Source organism: Chelonia mydas, chromosome 2 (assembly GCF_015237465.2).
Source record: "Chelonia mydas isolate rCheMyd1 chromosome 2, rCheMyd1.pri.v2, whole genome shotgun sequence".
NCBI classification, from domain to species: domain Eukaryota; kingdom Metazoa; phylum Chordata; order Testudines; family Cheloniidae; genus Chelonia; species Chelonia mydas.
The window spans coordinates 220,813,468-220,836,181 of NC_057850.1; the positions used below are offsets into that span (position 1 = coordinate 220,813,468).

General features: G+C 40.9%; 2 protein-coding genes across 4 annotated transcripts in view; one reads left to right on the plus strand and one right to left on the minus strand.

Annotated features, from left to right (window-relative positions):
- The window catches only part of OLAH (oleoyl-ACP hydrolase), a 16,883-nt gene extending 11,786 nt beyond the window's left edge, over positions 1 to 5,097 (plus strand). For all 3 annotated transcript variants that reach the window (XM_043541268.1, XM_043541269.1, XM_007058446.4), the window contains 4 exons: positions 2,005 to 2,104; positions 3,221 to 3,390; positions 3,791 to 3,873; positions 4,305 to 5,097. In XM_043541268.1, coding sequence (XP_043397203.1) covers positions 2,005 to 2,104; positions 3,221 to 3,390; positions 3,791 to 3,873; positions 4,305 to 4,438 — 487 coding nt within the window. In that variant the 3' untranslated portion in view covers positions 4,439 to 5,097. The remainder of the gene's footprint in view (positions 1 to 2,004; positions 2,105 to 3,220; positions 3,391 to 3,790; positions 3,874 to 4,304) is intronic.
- ACBD7 (acyl-CoA binding domain containing 7) lies at positions 4,432 to 22,275 on the minus strand. Its single transcript, XM_027820945.3, has 4 exons — positions 22,121 to 22,275; positions 5,721 to 5,838; positions 5,507 to 5,569; positions 4,432 to 5,419 (listed from the first exon to the last, which is right to left on the minus strand). The coding sequence occupies exons 1-4, from the start codon at positions 22,130 to 22,132 to the stop codon at positions 5,346 to 5,348; spliced, it is 267 nt and encodes an 88-aa protein (XP_027676746.1). The 5' UTR covers positions 22,133 to 22,275; the 3' UTR covers positions 4,432 to 5,345.
- Positions 22,276 to 22,714: the final 439 nt, after the last annotated feature.

The following is a 22,714-nucleotide window of genomic DNA, read 5'->3' on the forward strand; positions in this document are numbered from 1 at the left end:
TTGTGATCCACTATAACCCCCCAGCTCCCTTTCTGGAGTACTACCATCTAGCCAGTTATTCTCTATTATGTATTTGTTCAATATCCTGTTTGTTGATACTAAGAACTGTGCTTAGGTATTACCTAGACTTGGACCTCCCTTTTTTGATAAGACATGGTGCCTGAACTGGGTGTACTTCATGAGCATATGCATGGAAGGGGACTATTTGATATATACCAGTCCAGTTGGGGCTGTGGTATGTAGTGTCTGTCATTTCTGTGAAACAGTCTGATGTTACCAGTAGAAAAATCTGCTGAGTACTTTTGAAACCATCAACTGGAAGAAGCTGTTTGTCCTACTGTGTGGAATAGCAGAGGAGGACAGGACTGTTTCAGAGTAGATCTACTTGCAGATGTGGGGCTTGGGTGATTACACACCTACCCTGAAATCACGTCTGTATGTATTCTAGTGGTGATCATTTGTCATCTTTGTTCTGTGTACAAGTGGAGCCACTCGGAGAACTGATATGATACCCACCCTGAGATATCTGCAGTATGCCCAGATCTACATTACTGTGTTCCTGCAACTGAGCAGTTCCTTTCCTGCCCAGCTGAATTTGCAAGGATGGATGTGGGACAGTGCAGATAAGACTGAGCTATTGCTTCTCGATAGTGGAAAACTTCTGGAGCATATTGCTTCCTCAGTAGCTCTCCTCTCTCTTAATGGGATTTACAGAACTGGATTCATGGCTGGGCAGTCAGTTATGACCATAAGTGGAATATGGAGGCCCATACTGTGGTGGAGGTCAAAAGTGGCTTTTTCCATTTTCAAAATATTTGGAAGTTTACTTGTTCTGAATGGAGATCTCTCCATAGTAATCCACACCTTGCTATTTTACTGCAATGACCTGCTTTGGGATATCCTTGAAAGCCAACTATCAGCTAGTATATATTACAGAGCTTATGCCTGTCAAAGAACGTATAACATAAAGTCTTAACTAATAAATGACCACTCTCTGGGCTGCACAGTGTTCAGCCTTCTCTCCGAGAGTGACATGTGAAACAAACAGACTTGGAACTGCTCACTGTTTCACCCTGCAGGCCAGACCCTCTGCTGGTGTACATCGGCACAGTCCCATTGAGGCAGAGTACTTTCAGGCAGCAACCTGTCTTTAGAATGCGTGCCACATGAAATGCCAAAATACATCAGTGGCATTGATGAGGGGGGACAAATTATGCCACTTCTGAGATCTGTTTGTTTAGGGCCATCATCTTTCTCTCGTATCTATATGGCCCCCATCATTGTAGCACTTCATAATCTTTACCGTGTTCAACCTCACAACACCCCTGTGGGTCAGGGAAGTCTACTAGCCCCATTTTACAGAGAGGGAATGAACACACAGAGAGACTAAATGACTAGGTCAAGGTCACGCCATCTGTGGGAGAGCAGGGACTTGCGCTCACGCTAAGCTAGTGCTCTAACCACTGGACCATCCTTTCTCTGTTGCTTTTTTGACATTCTTGTTGTTTATGTATATCGGTCAGGGTCAGAACCTTTCAGGTACAGATACCTTCCAAATAAGTGTGTTAGTGTAATAATCATTACTTATATTATGACTGTTTACTCCTAATAGTAATATTGCTGCTTACACTAACAATGGACGAGCGAATGGATTTTGAAGGTTACTTAGTTTTCAAGGAATATTCAAAGCATTCAGTCATATTGTAAGCAAAGTGGAACAGTAAAAGAAGCAAAAGTGCTGTATTAGGTCTGATCTGCAATCTGATTTCACTTTTACATGTGAATTGACTAGCATCATTGCTCTTTAAATTGTTGTTTTCTAAACAATTTACTTCTAGTAATTAGGGACCTATAACACACTGCACCAAGGTACTATTTTATTGTTTCAAAGAATGTTTACCACAGCAACTGTACCTTACTAGAGTTGGGATTCTAACTGCGTTTAATTGTGTCCTGAAAGATATGTTTTCAGTCAGATTAATTTGGCTTCTCTTTTCAATGCAGTTTTGGATCATATGTTAGTTTTGCAGTTGCAGTACACTTGAAAGAAAAATATGGACTACAACCAGTGCATCTTTTTATATCAAGCGCAGGTGCCCCACATGTAAGTGATATAATCTTTGATAATATGAAATAAAATAGTAGTTAGCTATACAATCATCATGTATAAAGTACCGGCTTTGGCCCTCCAAAGTGCAGCTGACTTTACTCTAGTATGCAGAGTTTAGTAATGTCTACAGAGAAAAGACAACCACTGCACATGAGGATTCATGCATATATATTCCATTATCTGTGGGGAGCTTAAATTGAGGTTGTTAGAGCATCGCACATTACTTGTTATGGTGATGCACTTACTAGTCAGATAGGCATCCAGGCAAAACCCAGCATACCCTTCCTCCCAGAAATGGAAGTGTACATCACCCTCCTAACACACAGCACCCTCTCCTGGACCTCCTGCTAAGTCCTTGGTACCTTTGCCTTCTCCTTAATTCCCAACCCCATTCTTTGGTGGCTTTGCCTCTTTCCTCACCGCTCCTAAGTTCCTGGTGGTTCTGCCACTCTTCTCAGGGGACCAGCAGGGATTTGGCCATTTTCCCCATGCTGCTACTTCTCATGCACCACCTACTGCTTCTCCCTCCGGGCTATTTAGAAACAGTGTTTTTGGATGACGTCTCATACCTCCATGGAAACATTGTTTCCTGCAAGGTTTCTGGGCCCTGGGGTCTCTCAAGCACCACTGCAGTTGGATTTATGTCCACAGTTCTGCTTCACTGTCTGATAAAGACATTATTTTGGTAGTTTGGTTTCAGCATTTAGAATAAAAAATTCACAGCAAAAATTGAATAGCCTTTATATTTCTGTCTCCCTCAAGTTACATTTTCAGAAACTACTGTCTAGCAGCAAGAGACAGACACAAAGCTTTAGCAATGCCTTTTGTTATAATCCACTGAATAACCAGTACAGCGTGTTCTACAGAAGTATTAGGGCAGCCTCTTTTCCACTCCAAGATTATCATCTCTATAAAGATTATGTGACTTCTGAAATCAACCAGCCACTAAATCATAATGCCACTATTATATTACTATGCTATTGGGGACAGGGGAAAATACTACAGGTTAGATGTAGTATAAGCTTCTTTCCTAAGACTTAAATCTTTTAGGGACAGTTGTTTACAGTGTATTTTATGAAACACCTAATATATATTGTATGATGCTTTCAGGCAACATTTTGTTATCCTCTCCACACAGTAAAAGACAAAGACGAAGACGAAATTATCAAAAAGATACAGTCTCTTGGAGATACTCTTCCTGCATTTCTGCAGAACAAAAATGTTATGAAACAATACATTCCTGCATTAAGAGCAGATCTTGCAGTTGTTCAGTCCTTTCTGTAAGTAGCACAGTTTTACGGTATATTCTGAGAGTAGGACTATTCATTCATAGTCTAAAATAGAACATTGGTCTCAGTAGAGATGAATGTTCTATTTTAGACTCACACAAGGATCTCCCATTTTTGTCCCTGAATCTTTGTTTTCATGATAAAAGCATTTGTGTAATAGAAACAACAGCATTTTTAAAGATCCAGCCTAGAATCTTAAAGGTAGAACAACTCCCTCTCCTTCAGTTCTTCCCCATCCCATTTATAGTAAGTAAATGGCAGGTTGCATTCTGTACTAAAGAGTACATTGGCAAAGTGTTTTAGTATGTTTTAGAGGGGGAAGAGAAAGATATTTTGCATGTGGAGGGGGAACCTAGAGTGGAAAGATTCAAGCTCTCCTTTCTATTCACAGCTTTGAGGAACTGGTAATAGATGGTCTCTCTTGTGGCCTTACATGCTTTGGTGGGTCTGAAGATTGGCCATTGGATTTAGAAGGTATCTAGTAGTGTGCTTTGCCTCTAATATTTAGCTATACTTCTGTTGAATCAAGTTAATGAGCAGGTCTGTCTATAATCTCATTTTAATTGATATGGAAATATGAGAGACTCTTGCAGTATATGCAGAAAGAAAAGGAGGACTTGTGGCACCTTAGAGACTAACCAATTTATTTGAGCATGAGCTTCCGATGAAGTGAGCTGTAGCTCACGAAAGCTCATGCTCAAATAAATTGGTTAGTCTCTAAGGTGCCACAAGTCCTCCTCCTCTTTTTGCGAATACAGACTAACACGGCTGTTACTCTGAAACCAGTATATGCAGAATGATTCATAAGGAATTAGAAAGATTTCATTAATCTTGAAACAAGTTACGTAAAACAATTACACAAGCTGATATTTCTCTCAAGCTTTACATATTTATTTCTCTTTCAGCATGGAAGGATGTAACAAGTGGAGATACCACTATTCACAAGCTTCCTGGAGGACACTTTTATCTGCTGGACCCTGCTAATGAAATGTTCATGGCAGACCACATGACAAAATGTATAGAAACTGCTGATCTCTGAATATTTGTCTTTATTTTGTTGGGAGGGGGTCAAAGATTAATCCAAAGCAGTAAATAATAAGGAATATTTTCTATACATCTTTACAACTACCACAATGGCAAGGTAAGCAACTTTCTGTAGCAATAGGGCTAACGGTTGATGTATTAATATTGGTGAATTCTACAGCCAAAGGTTTCTCCAAGATATAATTTATGACAATACTTAGGAAAATTCTGATTCTTAAAAGTAAACAGCCAGTACATTAATTTGCTTCCCTGTGGTAGTTAGAGTTTGGGGCTGGTGGGAGGATGGTAGGCTAAAAGCATTGCGAACGTAGTAAGTCGGGCTTCAGTGGCTTCCCTCTGCCTTTACCATAGTTTTTCTACATCAGCATTTCTATGACTGTAACAGAAGGGAGATATATTTGTGCAAATATTTTTATCCATTATTGGATCCAGGAAGTAACTAATGTTTCCTTTAAATCTGTACTCTTTGAGACCTCATTAGCCTGACTCAGCTGTCTTAAAAACTACTCTTCTTTTTCTTTCTTTTTAAATCCCCCTGTATCCCATTACATCTTTTGGGGAAAAAAGACAGGTAAGTAGTTTTGTCTTCAGAATTTACTTTGGCTGGATAGGAGGAGGAATGTGATCTTTCTGCCTCCTCAAAAAAAAAAAAGGGAAAAAGAGTGTTTAAAACCCTAAATAAATCTTGTAGGTAAAAATTTATTTCAAGTAAGTACAGTTAGTGTCTGAAGAAGTACAGTGCATGTGTAAATACTCCCTTGTAGGTAAATAGCTCATGTTGGTAAATCTTAGTGTCAAACTAAACACAAAAATGTTAGTATTGTATTTTTTTCCTCAAAAGAGTTAGTTCATTAGCTACTGAAAAGTTAATGAATTATTTAGGGGAATTATTGTGGAGTATTTTAGATCCCATATTTTTCTATCATCTCTCTTGCTTTAGAAATATAGGCAGTCATGGCGTCCTCCTTTGATAAACCTGCAAAGGAAAACAGTAGTCATTACCTTTCCTTATTTGGTATTCTAGAACATTGATTACTTAGTGTAAACTTAATGGTAAAAACACCTTTTTTAAGGTTCCATGCTTCCCATTTGGCTTTGGCTTTCAGATCTAGCATTCCTGGACACTCTGCCAAAAACAAAAAAAAAAACCCCAAAACATTTGTTGGTTATTGTACCATTTTACCTAAAGACTGTTTAGTTGTAGTAAATGTACAGAATTAAATGTGTGTCGTGGTGATGGTGGGGGTTACGCACACGCACACACACATATAAAGTACCAGTATCAATGTCTCCAACAGTAGACTGTTTGTAGAGTCCATATAGTTCCTTCAGCTCATCATCGCTTGGCCTCGTTTTTAATTTTTTTACATCTTCTGCAGCACTGTCAAAATCAGCCTGAAGAGAAGGGAGGGAGAATCAAACAATGGAGTATTAGACATTTTAACTCCTATGTTGTGTGCTTTAGGCTTTGTAGCATCCTCATAAATGTACTAATTGCTTCCCTGTCATCAGTGATATGTAATGGTAAATGCCTCTCAGTACTTCCCTAATCAAATTACAGTTGGCCAGAATTTTGGCCAACTTGGCTGATAAATCAATACTGTTAAAAGAAGCCAACCCTCTCCTCCCAAAAGAGAATACATATTTTTTACAGCTAAATAATTGGAACCATATACAGCCTGATTGGTGTAATGGAATGTCACAGGTATGATCATGCAAGCTGCTTATAAATTCTGTGAACTACAGGTCTTTCATATCCAGAGTCTGAGTTGAGGGCAGGGATGCAGAGGAACTACCATGGGTGGCAGCTGAAATTTCCCCTGGGGGAGGCTAGCTTCCGCTTCCACCCACGGCCCCACCCAACACTCCATCCCTGCTCTGCTCTAGGTCCCAACCCCACATGGCCCCCTCCCCACTCAGCTCCCTCTGCCGCTGATCACTGCCTTCTCTCCTCCCTCCCACCCCCGCTGCTCCCCACATCCCTCCTCTTCTCCATGCTCCCCCTCCACCGCAAGGCCCCCACTGCCCACAGGGATGTGGTGAGCAGCAGGGCCTAGTGGGGGGGTGGAGTGCAGGAGAGGAGGGACTCAGCCAGGCAGTGGCAGGCGGTGGGGGCCTCCGGGATGAGGCAGAGCAGGGACAGGAAGAGGCGGAGCACAGATGGGGCCACCATGGTCCAGGCATCCGGTTGCAGAGCAGCAGCGGCTGCACCAGGGGAGGCTTAGCCTCCTCTGGCCTATCATATGCCCCGCTTATGTGAACTGCACCCACGAAGCAGTTCCTGGAGCTGTAAAGCCCTTTGAAAAGATGCTGAGTACACTCCCACTTTGTTTTCAATTCTTTGCTGCCAGTGCAACTGTGTGTGCGTGCATGGCAGTGGTGATGAAACTCTATATGGGGGGGGGGGGGGGGGCTAATCCATTACATAAACACAAAGGGGGCGATTTGGGTTTGAAAGTCTCTTTTCACCTTAACCACACTGAGCTAGCTGCTATCTGTCCCTATGTTACTGGTCCCAGGCAAGTCCTTAGTTCAGAGTTCTCTACCCTTTTCCAAAACCACCTACATATTTTTCTGTGACTTCAGAGCTTCCTGTCCTTTGCACTGGGTTAGCCCCAAAGTCCAGATAATGTAATTCACAATCTGTTAGTTTCAATTATTTGTAAAGCAAATACATAACTCTACATAACAATGCAAAATTACTACATGCATTTTTTTTTAAAGTTTCATCCAAAGTTTGCTATATTTGCAAGAATGACATTGTAAAACACTAGGGTGAATGTTATCAATATGTTTAGTATTTGTAAATTAAAATGTATTCCCTACAAGTTTGTGCTATAATATGCTATGTATTCAGTAAAGTCACACAGTGTTCCTTTAGCTGTCAATTTGACTTCTGTGGCTTGGTCTCATCAGCAGGGATTGGGGAATTGCCTTTGCATTCTACCCAAGCAGGATGCAAACAGCCTCGCCATACTGGTTATGAGCTCTTATGATTCAGGTGAGAACTTCCCTTGCAAGGGGAGAAGTCAGCCCCACCCCCATACTTTAGAACACATCCTAGCACATATGTGTCTTAACCCTGAAACCGTCCTGGGCGAGTGACTGTACTGGCTGGAACAGGCCTCAGAAATAAACAACTAAGGAGCAACTTCTGATGTTTTGTGCTTTTACTGTCACCTACTTGAGTGTTCTGTACTGCAGTCCCCCTGTGAACAAGGAATAAAAGAAACACAGATTACTGTGGCTAAAAAATGAGGGTTAGGGAAATGGAAAAGAATTAATGAGAGGCTGCATTCTTGTCCTATTCTTTCCTTTCAAAGGACCCATCATGCGATCACAAAACTGAGCGCTCATCAACTTAACGATGCATCAGCTGATGCTAGCGCATTCAGGCAGTAACATCATGTAGAAGTATGCAAGGACAGTTAGGTAGCTGCATTGCAGTGTTTATCCACAGAGGCCTGGCCCCCTTCCACCTAGTGAGTTAATTGCTGCTGCCTGAGGTGGAAAGAACGTTTGATTTTTTTTTTGGAAATGGATGGATGGACTCCAAGAGGGCAGAGATCATCTTAGCTGGTACCTAGAAGACAGTTTTGAGGAGTCTGCAGGTGAGACAAACTTAAGGTATATCTACACTGCTATTAAAAACCCACAGCTGACTTGGGCTTATGGTTAAGAGGCTGTTCAATTACAACGTAGAAGTTCAGGCACAGGCTGGAGCCTGCGTTCTAGCACCCTGTGAGGTGGGAGGGTCCCAGGGCTCGGGCTGCACCTGAGCACTAATCTACACTGGGTAGCATGGTACTTTTATTATCTGGGGGGGTTCTACTCTTTTTTTTTTTTTTTTTTTTTTTTTAAACTAGAAGTAAAAGCATCTGCGTGGCCAAGCCCAGGAACTCTGCTAGCTAGAGATGTAAATGGTAATAAAACAAGGTGATTGGGAAGGATAATGCCAATTGGATGTGGAAGAGGCTGGCCAGGACACTGGAAAAAATCTGACTAGGTCACACAGGCAGGAGCGGTCAGAGATGCGGTTTTAACCCTGGGGTGTGTAGCTGTGCAGACTTCTGATTTGAAGTTATGGTTTCATACCCAGTAGGGATCAGGTTGGGACAGTGCATTTCATTTACTTCTAAATTTAGACACTTGGACACATATCTCCATGAAAAGGGTTTTTTGACATCTTATATTCAAGTGCTTTGCAGTGGTTGAACATTCTACCCTAACTCTCCTAAAAGGATAAAAAAGTGGACACAACAGACTCACTGATAGCTTCTGCTGAACTACCATGTGGACCGTTGACATCAACCCTTGTTATTCCAGCCCTCTTTAAAATGTTAATTGAGACATGCTTGTTCTGACATTGTTCACAGTAGGTAAAATTTGCAGATGATACAAAACTACTCAAGATAGTTAAATCCAAAGTTGACTGCAAAGAGTTAGAATGGGCTCTCAGAAAACTGGGTGACTGGGGAACAAAATGGCAGATGAAATTCAATGTTGATAAATGCAAAGTAATGCACATTGAAAAACATAATCCCAACTATACATACAAAATGACAAGGGTCTAACTTAGTTGTTACCACTAAAGACAGAGATCTCAGCATCATCTTGGATAGTTCTCTGAAAACATCCACTCAATGTGAAGTGGCAGTTAAAAAAGCTAGCATGTTAGGACCCATTAGGAAAGAGAGAGATAATAAGGCAGAAAATATATAGATATCTCTATATCCATAATATGCCTACACCTTGAATACCTTCTATACAAGAAGGAATTAAAAAGACTGGAACTGTTCAGTTGAGAAGAGAGCCAACTGAGGGGGGAGGGTATGTGATAGAAGTCTATAAAATCATGAAAAGAAAAGGAGGACTTGTGGCACCTTAGAGACTAACATATTTATTTGAGCACGAGCTTTCGTGAGCTACAGCTCACTTCATCGGATGCATACTGTGGAAAATGCAGAAGACATTATATACACAGACACCATGAAACAATACCTCCTCCCACCCCACTCTCCTGCTGGTAATAGCTTATCTAAAGTGATCATCAAGTTGGGCCGTTTCCAGCACAAATCCAGGTTTTCTCACCCTCCACCCCCCCACAGACAAACTCACTCTCTTGCTGGTAATAGCCCATCCAAAGTGACCACTGTCTTCACAATGTGTATGATAATCAAGGTGGGCCATTTCCTAGAAATCCAGGTTCTCTCACCCCCTCACCCCCCTCCAAAAACCACACACACAAACTCACTCTCCTGCTGGTAATAGCCTATCCAAAGTGACCACTCTCCTTACAACCTGCATGAAAATCAAAGTGGGCCATTTCCAGCACAAATCCAGGTTTTCTCACTCCCCCACCCCCATACACACACAAACTCACTCTCCTGCTGGTAATAGCTCATCCAAAGTGACCACTCTCCCTACAATGTGCATGATAATCAAGGTGGGCCATTTCCAGCACAAATCCAGTTTTCTCACCCCCCCCCCCCCCCAAACTCACTCTCCTGCTGGCAATAGCTCATCCAAACTGACCACTCTCCCCACAATGTGCATGACAATCAAGGTGGGCCACTTCCAGCATAAATCCAAGTTAAAATCATGGATGGTGTGGGGAAAGTAAATAAGGCAGTGTTATTTACCTCTTCACATAACACAAGAACTAGGGTGTTACTTGATTAAATTAATGGGCAGCAGGTTTAAAACAAACAAAAGGAAGTATTTCTGCACACAATGCAAAGTCAACCTGTGGAACTCATTGCCATGGAATGTTGTGAAGGCCAAAACCATAACTGGGTTCAAAAAAGAATTAGATAAATTCATGGAGGGTAGGTCCATCAATGGCTATTAGCCAAGATGGCCAGGGATGCAATCCATGCTCTGGATGTCCCTCACCTGCAATGGCCAGAAGCCGGGACTGCAGGACAAGGAATGGATCTCTTGATAATTGCCCTGTTCATTCCCTTTGAAGTATCTAGCACCGGCCAACCGTGCTAGACAGATACTGGGATAAATGGACCATTGGGCTGTCCCACTATGGCCATTTTTATGTTCTTGACTATATAACAGCAACTAAAGTTTCCAAACAGATTTCTACCTAAAAAAGGACAATAACCTGACCAAAGACTGGCCAGCAGATTGAGATTTTTAGATGTTAAGTAACAATGGTAAGGCAGTGTTCAGCCAAGTCAGATGTCCCGGATATGTGTTTGGAACTGAAACAAACTCTCAGCCTGCCATCACTAAGTTACTGTGAAGTTCTGAGGGGCAATCCAGACTGGTGAAGAGTTGGTGTCACCTTTTACCCTGTAACCCTGAGTACCTCACAATGCCTTACCACTGTGGCTCTCTGCCTTGGACACCCACAGCCAGCAACAAGCATGCACTTAATGTCTATGTCTTGAATAGCCCTGGTCCAGTGCTTTGGATACAGGAGCCTGCTGGCAATACCACAGACTTCCACTGGTCTCCATCCGCCTTGGTTAACCACTGGCAAGGTGACTCCACACTCTCCCCAGCCCTGAATTTCCCCAAAATGTATGTTCTGAAATGTTTAGCCCTGTACTGGACCAATCAGACAAAATAAGGTTAGCTGCTCTTTTAAAGAGTTAATATTCCACAATTTGTTACTTTAATTGGTATTACTAAACAGTTCAAACACAATACTGGATTAGATTAAAAAAAAACAAGTTTATTTAACTACAAAGAGAGAGATTTTTAAGTGAGGACAACTATAAGGTAATAAATTCAGAAATGGTTACAAGAAAAATAAAGAGAAAATGCTTTCTAGTAGCTAAAACTTAACAAGCTATGCTTGGCTCAAGGTAACATCCTTACCATATGTTCCCAGAACATGGCTGACCAAATTCCCAGGTCAGGCTTCCCCCCCTCCACCCCAAGTCAAAGGGCTGGCTCCTTTGTCGTCTTAGGTGAAAGAGAAAAGAATTGGGGTGTTTTGCCCCTCCTTTTATAGGCTACCCTTTGAAATGCATTTTCTTGAGGGTTACCCCTAGATAAAGTTCATTCCAGATGCAAAGAAGGAGACATGAAGTCTCATGGCGCACGAGGTGCCATGCTGTTGTTTGCTAAAATGCAGATCAATTTGTTCTGCACCCTCCCGCCATTTGCCAAAGAATAGCCCCTTGATATGTGATTGCAAATCAATTTTGACCACCCCTGACAACAGGCGTCTTTTGTTTTTGAGAAAAAGGTTTATCCACTCCCCAGACTTGCCTGGTAAACACATTTTAGTCATAATTTCAGCTTATGTTCATAAAGCTTAATATACATGTTGTACAACATTACACAAGAAACTTAATGATCAGTGTGTTACTAGTTTTTAAATGATATCTCACCAGGCATATTTTTCACAGAGATGATTACAATAATGTGGAGGGGGTGAACACAAGGATGCATAGGGTCACAGTTACATGATGATTTGACTACTCACATTCACATTTATTTCTGTAAGAAATAGTTATTTTCATTTATACAATATTTTGCACACTATCTAATACATGCATTTAAATCACAGTTTTCCCTTTTGGTTGGTGTATTTATATTGCTATGAAATTATTTAAATGTACTGTAATAGTTAACTTGAAAAAAAATATCCATCCTGCTGCTGTTACAAGTAACCCATAAGATTGCTACAACAGGAAGAGCTTATCTGTTTGTGCTGCTCTTTGGTCCTTACAATTGTTTTTCAAAGTAATGTTTTTAAAATTCATGATGTGCTATTTAATGTGTGTGCTAAAAGAGAGATTAATTCTGTTGAAATAGTAATTAAATAAATCTCACACTGAGTGCCTCTTTACATTGCAGTTCACAGATTTTAAGGGCAGAAAGAACCATTGTGATCGTCTAGTCTGGCCTGCTCCATAATACAGGCCGCATGTCCCTTTAAAATGCAGTTAAGGGAGCCCTCTCTAGAGGGTATCTTCCTTGGTATTAATACGGGAAATGAATCTCAATAGCACAGAATGTTAACAAACAATTGTATAGTTCAACAAGATGCTTGGGACTGACTCAATAAGCCATCAGAGGATTATAAAGCACCCCCGCCAGCACACTGCAGACCCAGCTGCATAGTAACTGACACAGGAAACACCCACTCAGGTTAGGATTGCAAAACATTTCTATTTTGGGTACAGCAACTACAATTGTTATGTGGGTTTCTTAAACATAATAATGGACTTCCTTCTGTCCCAACTACAATGTTAATGATTAACTAGAGTCCAGCTGCCACTAGTTTGCTTGCAACTTTAATTGGACACAGTGTGACAGATATAGCAATTTCCTGCAATATCATTGAAAAGTCTTGTTGAATTAAGTTTAAGTGTCTTTGGAGTCGAATGTACTAAATGCAAAGGTTATGTATTACTGTGGGCCAGGATTGTGTGTAACCTTTCTTTAGGGGGAACATGGGATTTGAACACTGGCAAGTTTTATGAACTTCAAAGGACTGTACTGAACAATGTTCCAGACAAGAGTGGACTTTTGGAACAAAGGGCGTCAATTGGTTTGCCTGGGAAATCTCTAGAGGGAGCTGAATGCAAAACCCCACCCCTTTCAAGCTACATCCCGAGGAGAGGACCACAGTCTGCTGATTACCTGTTCCTGGAGTCTCAAGATCAAAGGCCCAAGCTCTGTAAAGGAAAGACTAACCTATTCATGCAGGTGCTACTTCTGAGCTGAGGCTGTTATGAACTTGTAACCACACACACACACATACACAAAATCCCTTTGTGGGATTTGAAAAACTGATTCCTACCAGAGCTCTTGTTGGAGCTGGATGTGATCCCTGGTAAGTTTATTAGCATGCATGTAGGTTCTTTTAATGTTTTAAATGTTTTCTATGTAATGCTTTCACCTTAAGAATTAATGTACTTGCTTATAAAGAGCTATGTGGTAACTTCTAACTGAGGGCAATTACATCTTTTCATAGTCTTTGGAGAGAAAGCAAGGCACAGATGTTGGCTTGTTCAGGTAATCTGGCTTGCTGAGGAACTAACAATTTAGGCAGGGAACTGTGCAGTCTCAAAAAACCCCACTCAGGAGGGAGAGAGATATTGGACTTTGCCCAAGAGAGGTAACATCAAGGGAGCCGGGTTTCTAGAGTGGGTGGCCTTGATGGACCACATGGGAGGAACGCGGTTGCCCTGAACTGTGCTACACAGAATGTGATTTTTGTAGAGTTACTGCATTAAATTCTGTATCAGCCGGGAGTGAAATGATTTATATATTTTAACTCAGTGATTTATTTAATGTGAAAGTGCACCAAGTAAACAGATTTTATTTTGGTGGCATCAGTTGTGGTGAAGGGAAAGTTCATGGTTTTCTTAGAATAATAAGGTAGCGGAGTATGCTATACCTAACTTGGGCACATCAAAAATTATGTCTCCAAATACAACCTCATCAGGCTCCAGAATACACAAGAAACCTGTATTTCTAGTGTTAAAATAATTATACCCTGGGATCTTTTCTCACTGTCAAAGCTAAATATGTGTTGCTTTTCAGTATATTCTGATTGTTAACTGAACACTGTAAATTGAGTGTCCTCGAGGGAGTTAAATTGATCATGAAAACTGCTTTAAGTTGACTATGGCTTGATTAAGAATTAAAAGTGACGTGCAAAGAGGGAAAAATGTACTTATGGCTTTTTTGTTTATTTATGAGGTGTGATAGTCTATACCGTCACATGAGGTATAAAGCAAGTATGAACATTTTGTTCTGCAAAGGTGTGGGGGTGGAGGCTAGGAGGGGAGGGAGGTCATGTTTAGAAACACCAGGTAAGATTACTTTTCTGGTCTTTCGGCAAAACAAGTAAAGTGCAAGCTTTCTCAGCTCTCGGGGTGGAGTTGCTGAATATTTCATAAAGAATCTTCCTTCCAAGTTTTTATCAGGTGTTTGGGGGTTTTGTTTGGTTTTTTTAAGCATAATTAAGCCTCAATTCTGACCAGCAGCCAAGATGAGCTCAAAACTTTCATCAGGACGACCACGTGAAAGTTATAATCTACATTACTATCGGTCCTATAATTTAAGTGCACAATTTGGAGTAAGTGGGATCACACTAGTTATTATACGCTCCAGTGTCAGAACTTGTACCCACTGTAGGGTCTCAAATGTAGCTTTCATGTGGGTTGCAGGCTGAATTTCCCTGGTGCTTGCCTTTGAAGACAAACTACAATTTCTGTTGGACTCTACATCCAGACCTAGTCATACTGGTAGAACTTGGGGGTCACACCTCTGAGGTCTCATGAAAGTTACTATTTAAAAACAGAAGCTACATTAGCATTTTAATGATTTAGTATCAATTAAAAAAAAATCTCAGGCCCAACCTAATTAAAATACACCCAGACTTAAGAAGTTAAATAAAACTGAAGAAATTCTCAATTATTTTTCCATGACTAACCTTATCTCTACCCATCCTTTCCTGATCAACTGGGGTGAGACACCCTCCCCACCAGCTGCCTCATGAAAGAGATTTACATCTCTCCTGTTGCACATATATAAATAAATGAGAGGGTGGTTGTTTTATAGCCAACTCTACCTACCCTGGACGCTTATACCAGGGCTGTATTAGGAAGTGTATGAAGCATACTGTAAAGGGATGGAGCCACGATGTATACTGTAGATTAATAAAAAGAAAAGGAGTACTTGTGGCACCTTAGAGACTAACAAATTTATTTGAGCATAAGCTTTCGTGCTGTAGCTCATGAAAGCTTATGCTCAAATAAATTTGTTAGTCTCTAAGGTGCCACAAGTCCTCCTTTTCTTTTTGCGAATACAGACTAACATGGCTGCTACTCTGAAACCTGTAGATTAATATAAATTTGATCTATGATCTATAATTGGAGGGAGGAAATATGACCCATATTGGAATGGTGAACAGGTTACAGAGAGGTTTCCATCATGGACATTCTGATAATGGATGGTGGCACCATAGTGCATCTATCTTGACTGTAGAGGTTACCTACATAATGGTGAGACAGGTGGCTTCCTACCTGATTGAAGGGTGAAGTAAGGAAGAATCTCTGCTCTGTATGTGGCAGGTGGGTTTGCAGTTTAAAAGCCATTGCCTAGTATTCTCACTAACAGAAAGAGAAGATTTGTCTGGAATCTGAAAATATACGGATTATTTTAAAGCACTAAACTCTCTGGAACAAGCCCTGCATGTCACTGTATGTCTGGATAGCACCAAGGAGATTTGGGGAATTTTTCTTAAAAAAAAAAAAAAATCAGTTTAATTTAACTGAGATTCTAGTACTTTGACTATTCTTTATTACACAGTAAGTCCCAATATGCAGATCCAGATTAACCAATGTGCACTTGCACAGGGCTCCCATTTTAAGGGGGCCTCCTAACCCCTTGATTTGGGGGGGTGGCATTGCTACCTAGCACATGGGATCACAGCACCACTCAGGTTTGACCCTGACACCCCTCCTTCCTGATGGAGGGGTGGCTGGCCCACATTTGAGTGATTGGTGTTGGGCCCTGGCGTGTGGAGTTGCAGTGCTGGTCAGGTTTGGCCTGCCTGCCCCTCCATCATGACAGGGAGGATGGGGAAGAGGCCCCCAATTTCCATAGTGCACACGGCCCCAAAATTCTTTAATTCAGAACTGCCAGTATATAAAGTGATTTTTACTGAATTTTTACAGGGATGGGCCAAGTACTACAACAACAACTCATGTAGTGTCATCTGAAATGAAGGGGGGAACAGTAACAGTAGTAGCATTTACATGTCTTCTAAGATGCTTTAGAATGCAAGCATCAAAGTGCAGCTAGAAGCATCTCCAGTTATGTAATGCCTCACCTTATTTAAATTAAATACTAATACATTATACAGCACATTACTCATTCAAATCACTGTACCAACTTTAATCCCATGATGCCATTGTGGTACATGTACTAATCACGGATACAAGTTTTAAATGTATTTTAAGGCAGTTTAACGTATTAGATCAGGACAAATGGCTGTAGTATTTACCACATAATGCAAAAGTTATTTCACCTATATCCTTTCCAAGATCTGACTTATTTGTCCATGTTAAAATGAAACAAGTAACCATTGTTGAAGCTAGATTTAATCAGGTAATAATAATCTATACTGAATTTAAGCAAAGATGGGACAAAAGAATTCTTTAGATTCTAATACTGGTCAGCAAGTGCTAAGACTTTAAAATATCTCATACTTGCTGATCAGATTTGAACAATGCGCACCATGGAACAAATTCATCTTTTGTGAAGTCATTGGAGTTTTGCCAGGGATGAAGATAGTCTTAATTATTTTTTTTTTAACCATGGCCCAGCTGCTTCACAGCATTTACAGGGGGTAAAGGACGGAGATTTTGTGTTATTAAGTTTTTCTCTGAATACTGAAGCTGCTGATCAGCAGATTAAGCAGAGGCAAGAAATGGTACAACAAAACACAACTGAACTAGCTCTTTCTTTCTAAGTGCTTAGACAGCACAATTTCCTACGCTGGCTGGCAGAACTTCAAAAAGCTTGCAGCACAGATTGTAAGCATACTCGGCCTTAGAATCAGTTGCTAGGTTAATGTGCAAGCTACCCAGGCACTACAAGGAGGGAGGGATAGCTCAGTGGTTTGAGCATTGGCCTTCTAAACCCAGGATTGTGAGCTCAATCCTTGAGGGGGCCATTTAGGGGATCTGCTTTGAGCAGGGGGTTGGACTAGATGACCTCCTGAAGTCCCTTCCAGCCCTGATATTCTATGACAACTGCTTGTTCCTAGTGCTATAAAAACAAACACATAATTTCAAATTTGGCACACGGATAAGATAAATAAGTTATCTTTTCTTTATCCAGAAGTGACAGGTTTGATAGTTTCTCTTCATAAAAAAAAAAAGGGAGGGGACACCTCAAGTACAATATAAACCCTTTTTGATTGAGTTGACGGTCCTGTCCCAACCTGCATCTTCCCTAAATGTTAGCAATGGGAAAATCTATGGTAGAAAAGAGTATACTAGTTATTAGCCATAATCATTTATTATATTATATTACTCAAGATGCTCAGTACATTTTGTAATATTTCACTGTGAGAAAGTAATTCATAATACTTCTGTATCTGACAGCTAATCTTTTTCTTGATAGGCTTGGGGCTTTTATTTCTTTCTCTTTTTTTAATGTTGTTCTTCATTCTTCTGTCAGAGCAATGCAAACACACATTAAATGATCAAACAAGTACAGATTACAGGTCTAGTCAGATAATATCTAGTTCTTTGCATCTCCACTTCTCAAAGTGTTTTACAAAGAAGGTAAATATAATTACCCCCATTCTACAGATGGGGAAGCAGGCACAGAGGAGTGAATTGACATGCCTGAGTCAGCTAGAAGGCCAGCAGCAGAGCTGAGAACAGAACCACATTGCTGGAGTCCCAATCCATTGTGCTATCAGTTAGGCCACACTGCCAAGCACCTCCTGTTTGAGAGTAAGTGGAATATGCTCAGGTGGTTCTCTACACAGCGCAGCAGCAGACTGTTGTAATGCAAAGTTTTTCAGGATTCACAAAAAGAGTTTTTCACACATGTAACTAAACATCATTCCTACAAAGCATAGACACCAATACTAAATATATTTTTAAAATATTAACATTTACACATTACATGACCAGTGTAAAAAAACTGCAGCAATGCAACCACCATATAACTGGATCTAAAATAAGGCCAGAAATAAATATGCGTGCTTAGCACCTTTGAAAAATCAAAGACACTACTCGTAAGCAGCTAAATTTGAAAATTTTGGCCTAAATATATAAAAACGACATTCCCAAGGGAATTTACCTGTCTTTAAGGAAGTAAATCTGAGGGCCTAAACAGCAAGCATATTCCTTTTAAGGATAAAAATCTGTTTTTAAAAAAACATGCGACAAAAAACCAAAAGACCCCACAGACACAAATATGTATGGGATTCAAAGCACTGGGGCAAAACTCTCAGAATGTACTTATATGTCCCCCATCACAGACATCTCTGAGCACCATCTAAGCACTTAAAAATAAAAATAGCATTTATCTGTTACAAATCAGACAAAGGTACACACCAATGATAACACATCAACTGAATTGTCATATTTAGTTACTAGGACAAACAAATGAAAATGTTCTATCTAGGTTCTTATAGCATACCCAGCAGTGTCATTAACTTGAATGGGCTTTGGATCAGGCCCTCACAGTGCAGTGAGATTGCGCTTGGAATCAGACTGTCAGAGGAGAGGGAACATCAAAATTAATTTGTGAAATTAAGTTAATACACCTCTAAATGATCTTATACTGCATATAATCCTAGTTTAGTGGGCTGCATATGCAAACGTAAAAATAGATATTACAGGAATAGCATATCATGATGTATGCAAAATGCATTCCCATCTGCAATAAGAACTGAATAGAAGGGAAACGAGTACTTGTGGCACCTTAGAGACTAACCAATTTATTTGAGCATAAGTTTTCGTGAGCTACAGCTCACTACATTGGATGCATTCAGTGGAAAATACAGTGAGGAGATTTATATACACACAGAACAGGAAAAAATGGGTGTTATCATGCACACTGTAAGGAGAGTGATCACTTAAGATGAGCTATTACCAGTAGGAGAGCGGGGGGCGAGGGGGGGGAGAAAACCTTTTGTAGTGATAATCAAGGTGGGCCATTTCCCGCAGTTAACAAGAACGTCTGAGGAACAGTGGGGGGTGGGAGGGGGGAAATAAACATGGGGAAATAGTTTTACTTTGTGTAATGACCCATCCACTCCCAGTCTCTATTCAAGCCTAAGTTAATTGTATCCAGTTTGGCCCCCAACCTGAAGCAAATACTCACCAGCAACCACACACCACACAACAGAACCACTAACCCAGGAACCTATCCTTGCAACAAAGCCCGTTGCCAACTGTGTCCACATATCTATTCAGGGGACATCATCATAGGGCCTAATCACATCAGCCACACTATCAGAGGCTCGTTCACTTGCACATCTACCAATGTGATATATGCCATCGTGTGCCAGCAATGCCCCTCTGCCATGTACATTGGCCAAAGTGGACAGTCTCTACGTAAAAGAATAAATGGACACAAATCAGATGTCAAGAATTATAATATTCAAAAACCAGTCAGAGAATACTTCAATCTCTCTGGTCACTCAATTACAGACCTAAAAGTCGCAATATTACAACAAAAAGACTTCAAAAACAGACTCCGAGAGACTGCTGAATTGGAATTAATTTGCAAACTGGATACAATTAACTTAGGCTTGAATAGAGACTGGGAGGGGATGGGTCATTACACAAAGTAAAACTATTTCCCCATGTTTATTCCCTCCCCCCCTGCCCCCCACTGTTCCTCAGATGTTCTTGTTAACTGCTGGAAATGGCCCACCTCGATTATCACTACAAAAGGTTTTCTCCCCCCCGCCCCCGCTCTCCTGCTGGTATTTGCTCATCTTAAGTGATCGCTCTCCTTACAGTGTGTATGATAACACCCATTTTGTCATGTTCTGTGTGTATATAAATCTCCTCACTATATTTTCCACTGAATGCATCCGATGAAGTGAGCTGTAGCTCACGAAAGCTTATGCTCAGATAAATTTGTTAGTCTCTAAGGTGCCACAAGTACTCCTTTTCTTTTTGTGAATACAGACTAACACGGCTGCTACTCTGAAACCTGAATAGAAGGGAAGACTTAACCTGTCTAAGACAGGTAAGTTTAATATAAACACACATTGTTTAGCTCTTCAGCACCCCTACATAAGTCACTGTTCATGGAATGTTGCATAGGAGCTAGTTTCTTGTAAAGTAGGTAAACTTTGAATCTAAAAATATTAAGTGTCCCTTAAATACAGTTTATTTTAATCGTGTATTGACTGAAATTCCTTCTGAGTCCTCACATTAGAAGCAGTAGAATTTTCTACCATAAGTAAACTTTACACACATTCACAACCACACATACACAAACCCATTGGCTATACTTGAATGCACAAATTACTATTGCATCACCACCATGTAAATTAAATGGAAGAGAAACATAAGCTTAAATGGCTTCTTCGGGGTAAAGCAAACTGTCTCAAAGGATTTAGTTACTCTCCTCTGTTTATGCCATGTTTCCGCGGTTTACAAAACTGAGTTCTTGGCTACTACGTAGCCTCAGTTGCTCGCCACTCCTCTCCAACTTGATTCTGAGACTCTTTAGGAACATGATTAAGTTTTTTCCACATTGTATTATTGCTGTTTAAACGCTGAGCTGAAATGGTTCCCAGCCAGAGTATCTGATCGTTGTATAGAACGAGGGGCATTGTTGGTGGAGGTGATTTATCATGTAATAAATGTGTAGTGTTTTACCCCAGCTAAATGTCACGCAGTGTTGGTGTTTGTTTTTAAAATCTCAATGCTGACAAAAGTCTACAACAAAAGGCACTCCAACTTTGCACAGTCAAGGGGGAATTAAAACACAGAGAAACAAATTTAAGATCCTACTGGACATTTAACAAAACCCGATTTGAACTAAAATTGGAGCAAGAGCTGGGATTTGGCTGTTCTGTTCCCAGCCCCTTTGAGAAGGGTCTGAGTTTTGTTTGTGAAGTGACACACACAAATCTCTGTGCTGTTAAACTATAGTCGCACAGCAGCTCATGCCCCTTTGGAGATCAAGCTACCTCAGAGGAGATTAACCCTCTCTCTGGAGTGAAGCTGCAGTTACTGGCAATGTACTCCCGACATCTGGGTCACGCAGGAATTAGGAGAGAGCTGCCATCACCTCCCCCTGGAAGCATCACTCACACCACCACAATGCTCCTCCCTGCACAAAATAGACACCAACCCCGCAGAGAACAAGGAAATGGAACAGGCTGGGAATAGGCTGGCAAATCTTAAAATGGGAGAGAAAATTTTAATGTGACTGCTGTGGAGAAAACTGGCTAAGTTGCTCACGATATAGACAAAAAAAAGGGAAAGTGCTCCTTCCACCTTGCTGCAAGGATTGAGGGCTCAAAACCAGCACCAGGGGTAACACTTCAAATCCAACTCAGAGAAAAGGCAACTAGTTCCTCTTGCAGTCTATACGCAGTTGAACTTTGCCAGCAAAATGCATGCAGCCTTCAACACAACCCCATCCTAGAAAATAATGCATAAACCCCCAGTAGAGCATCTACCATTAACTGGCCCCTCATGGTCCCAAAAATATATGTACCAATAATCTAGATCCTGGGAAAGGTGCCCCTTTTTATTTCTGCATCAATCTAAATTAATTCATTAATTAATCCCACCCTCAAACAATAATGCATGCATCCTCCCAAAGGCATGTACCCAATTATAGTGCCATTACAACCACATACACTAAGAAAAATAATGCATATACCCAATCAAAATGCATGCAGCCTTCAAAGCAGGTGCCCATCCACCCTCTGAAAATTTCATGAACTAAATAACAGACTCCAAAGGGGCAACCCTCTGCTCCCTGCAAAAATTCATGTACCAATTAAGCATCATACACTTAAAAAAAAATTATTTGCTGTTCTGCAAGACAGCCCAGATCATGCAATAATCCTTGCTCTGTCTTGTGTTGCCAGGGCTGGGCATTGCCCAGTGATGTTACAATACATCCCTATCCTTATCCCTTGTTCTCCTGCACTGAGCTTCTTTTTGCCTCACCTAGCAGCAGACTCCCCTCTTACCTGGAGAGTCATGATGATGATAGCAGCAGCAATGAATTAACTTCTCCCAGGGCAGAGATGCTGTGCTTATATGCTCAACCCCCTAGTGCTGCCCTGCAGCTCCAGTTATAGTCCCGGGCCACACAAAAGAGGCTGTACTTCGCTTTCCTCATTGGACCAGGACTGAAATGACATCAGCTCTAAGGACTTCTCCCTCCTGGCTTCTGTGTATGAGCTAAGACTGTCAGAATAGCAAAGCTAAAGCAGCTTGGTTACAGAAGGAGCTGGATGCAGAGAACAGCTCCTAACTACTCGTTTATCAAAGGATGCACTGGAACAAGGACGCCCTTGGAAACAAAGCCCAAATCTGTATCCTTTTTGAAACTGCTTATCAGAATGATAACTACAAATACACACTGGCTCATTATCTATACTCCTGCGTGATGGGCTACTGGCAACAGGAAAAAGGACACTGCAGCATTTAACAAGTTATTTTGTGAAACCAACACTTCTGCCTTGCTGCCTACTGTGAATCTGATTTGTATTAAAACCTCCATGTTTGCTGTTACCCTTCCTGTGGCCCAAGGACCTCTTGTTGCCAACTGGCAAAGAGAA

Coding starts and splice junctions, on each gene's coding strand:
- ACBD7 (XM_027820945.3), bottom strand. Junction 5,570..5,720: donor TGTTGGAGACATTGATACTG/GTACTTTATATG, acceptor TGTTTTTGGCAG/AGTGTCCAGGAATGCTAGAT. Junction 5,420..5,506: donor AGCATGGAACCTTAAAAAAG/GTGTTTTTACCA, acceptor TTTCCTTTGCAG/GTTTATCAAAGGAGGACGCC.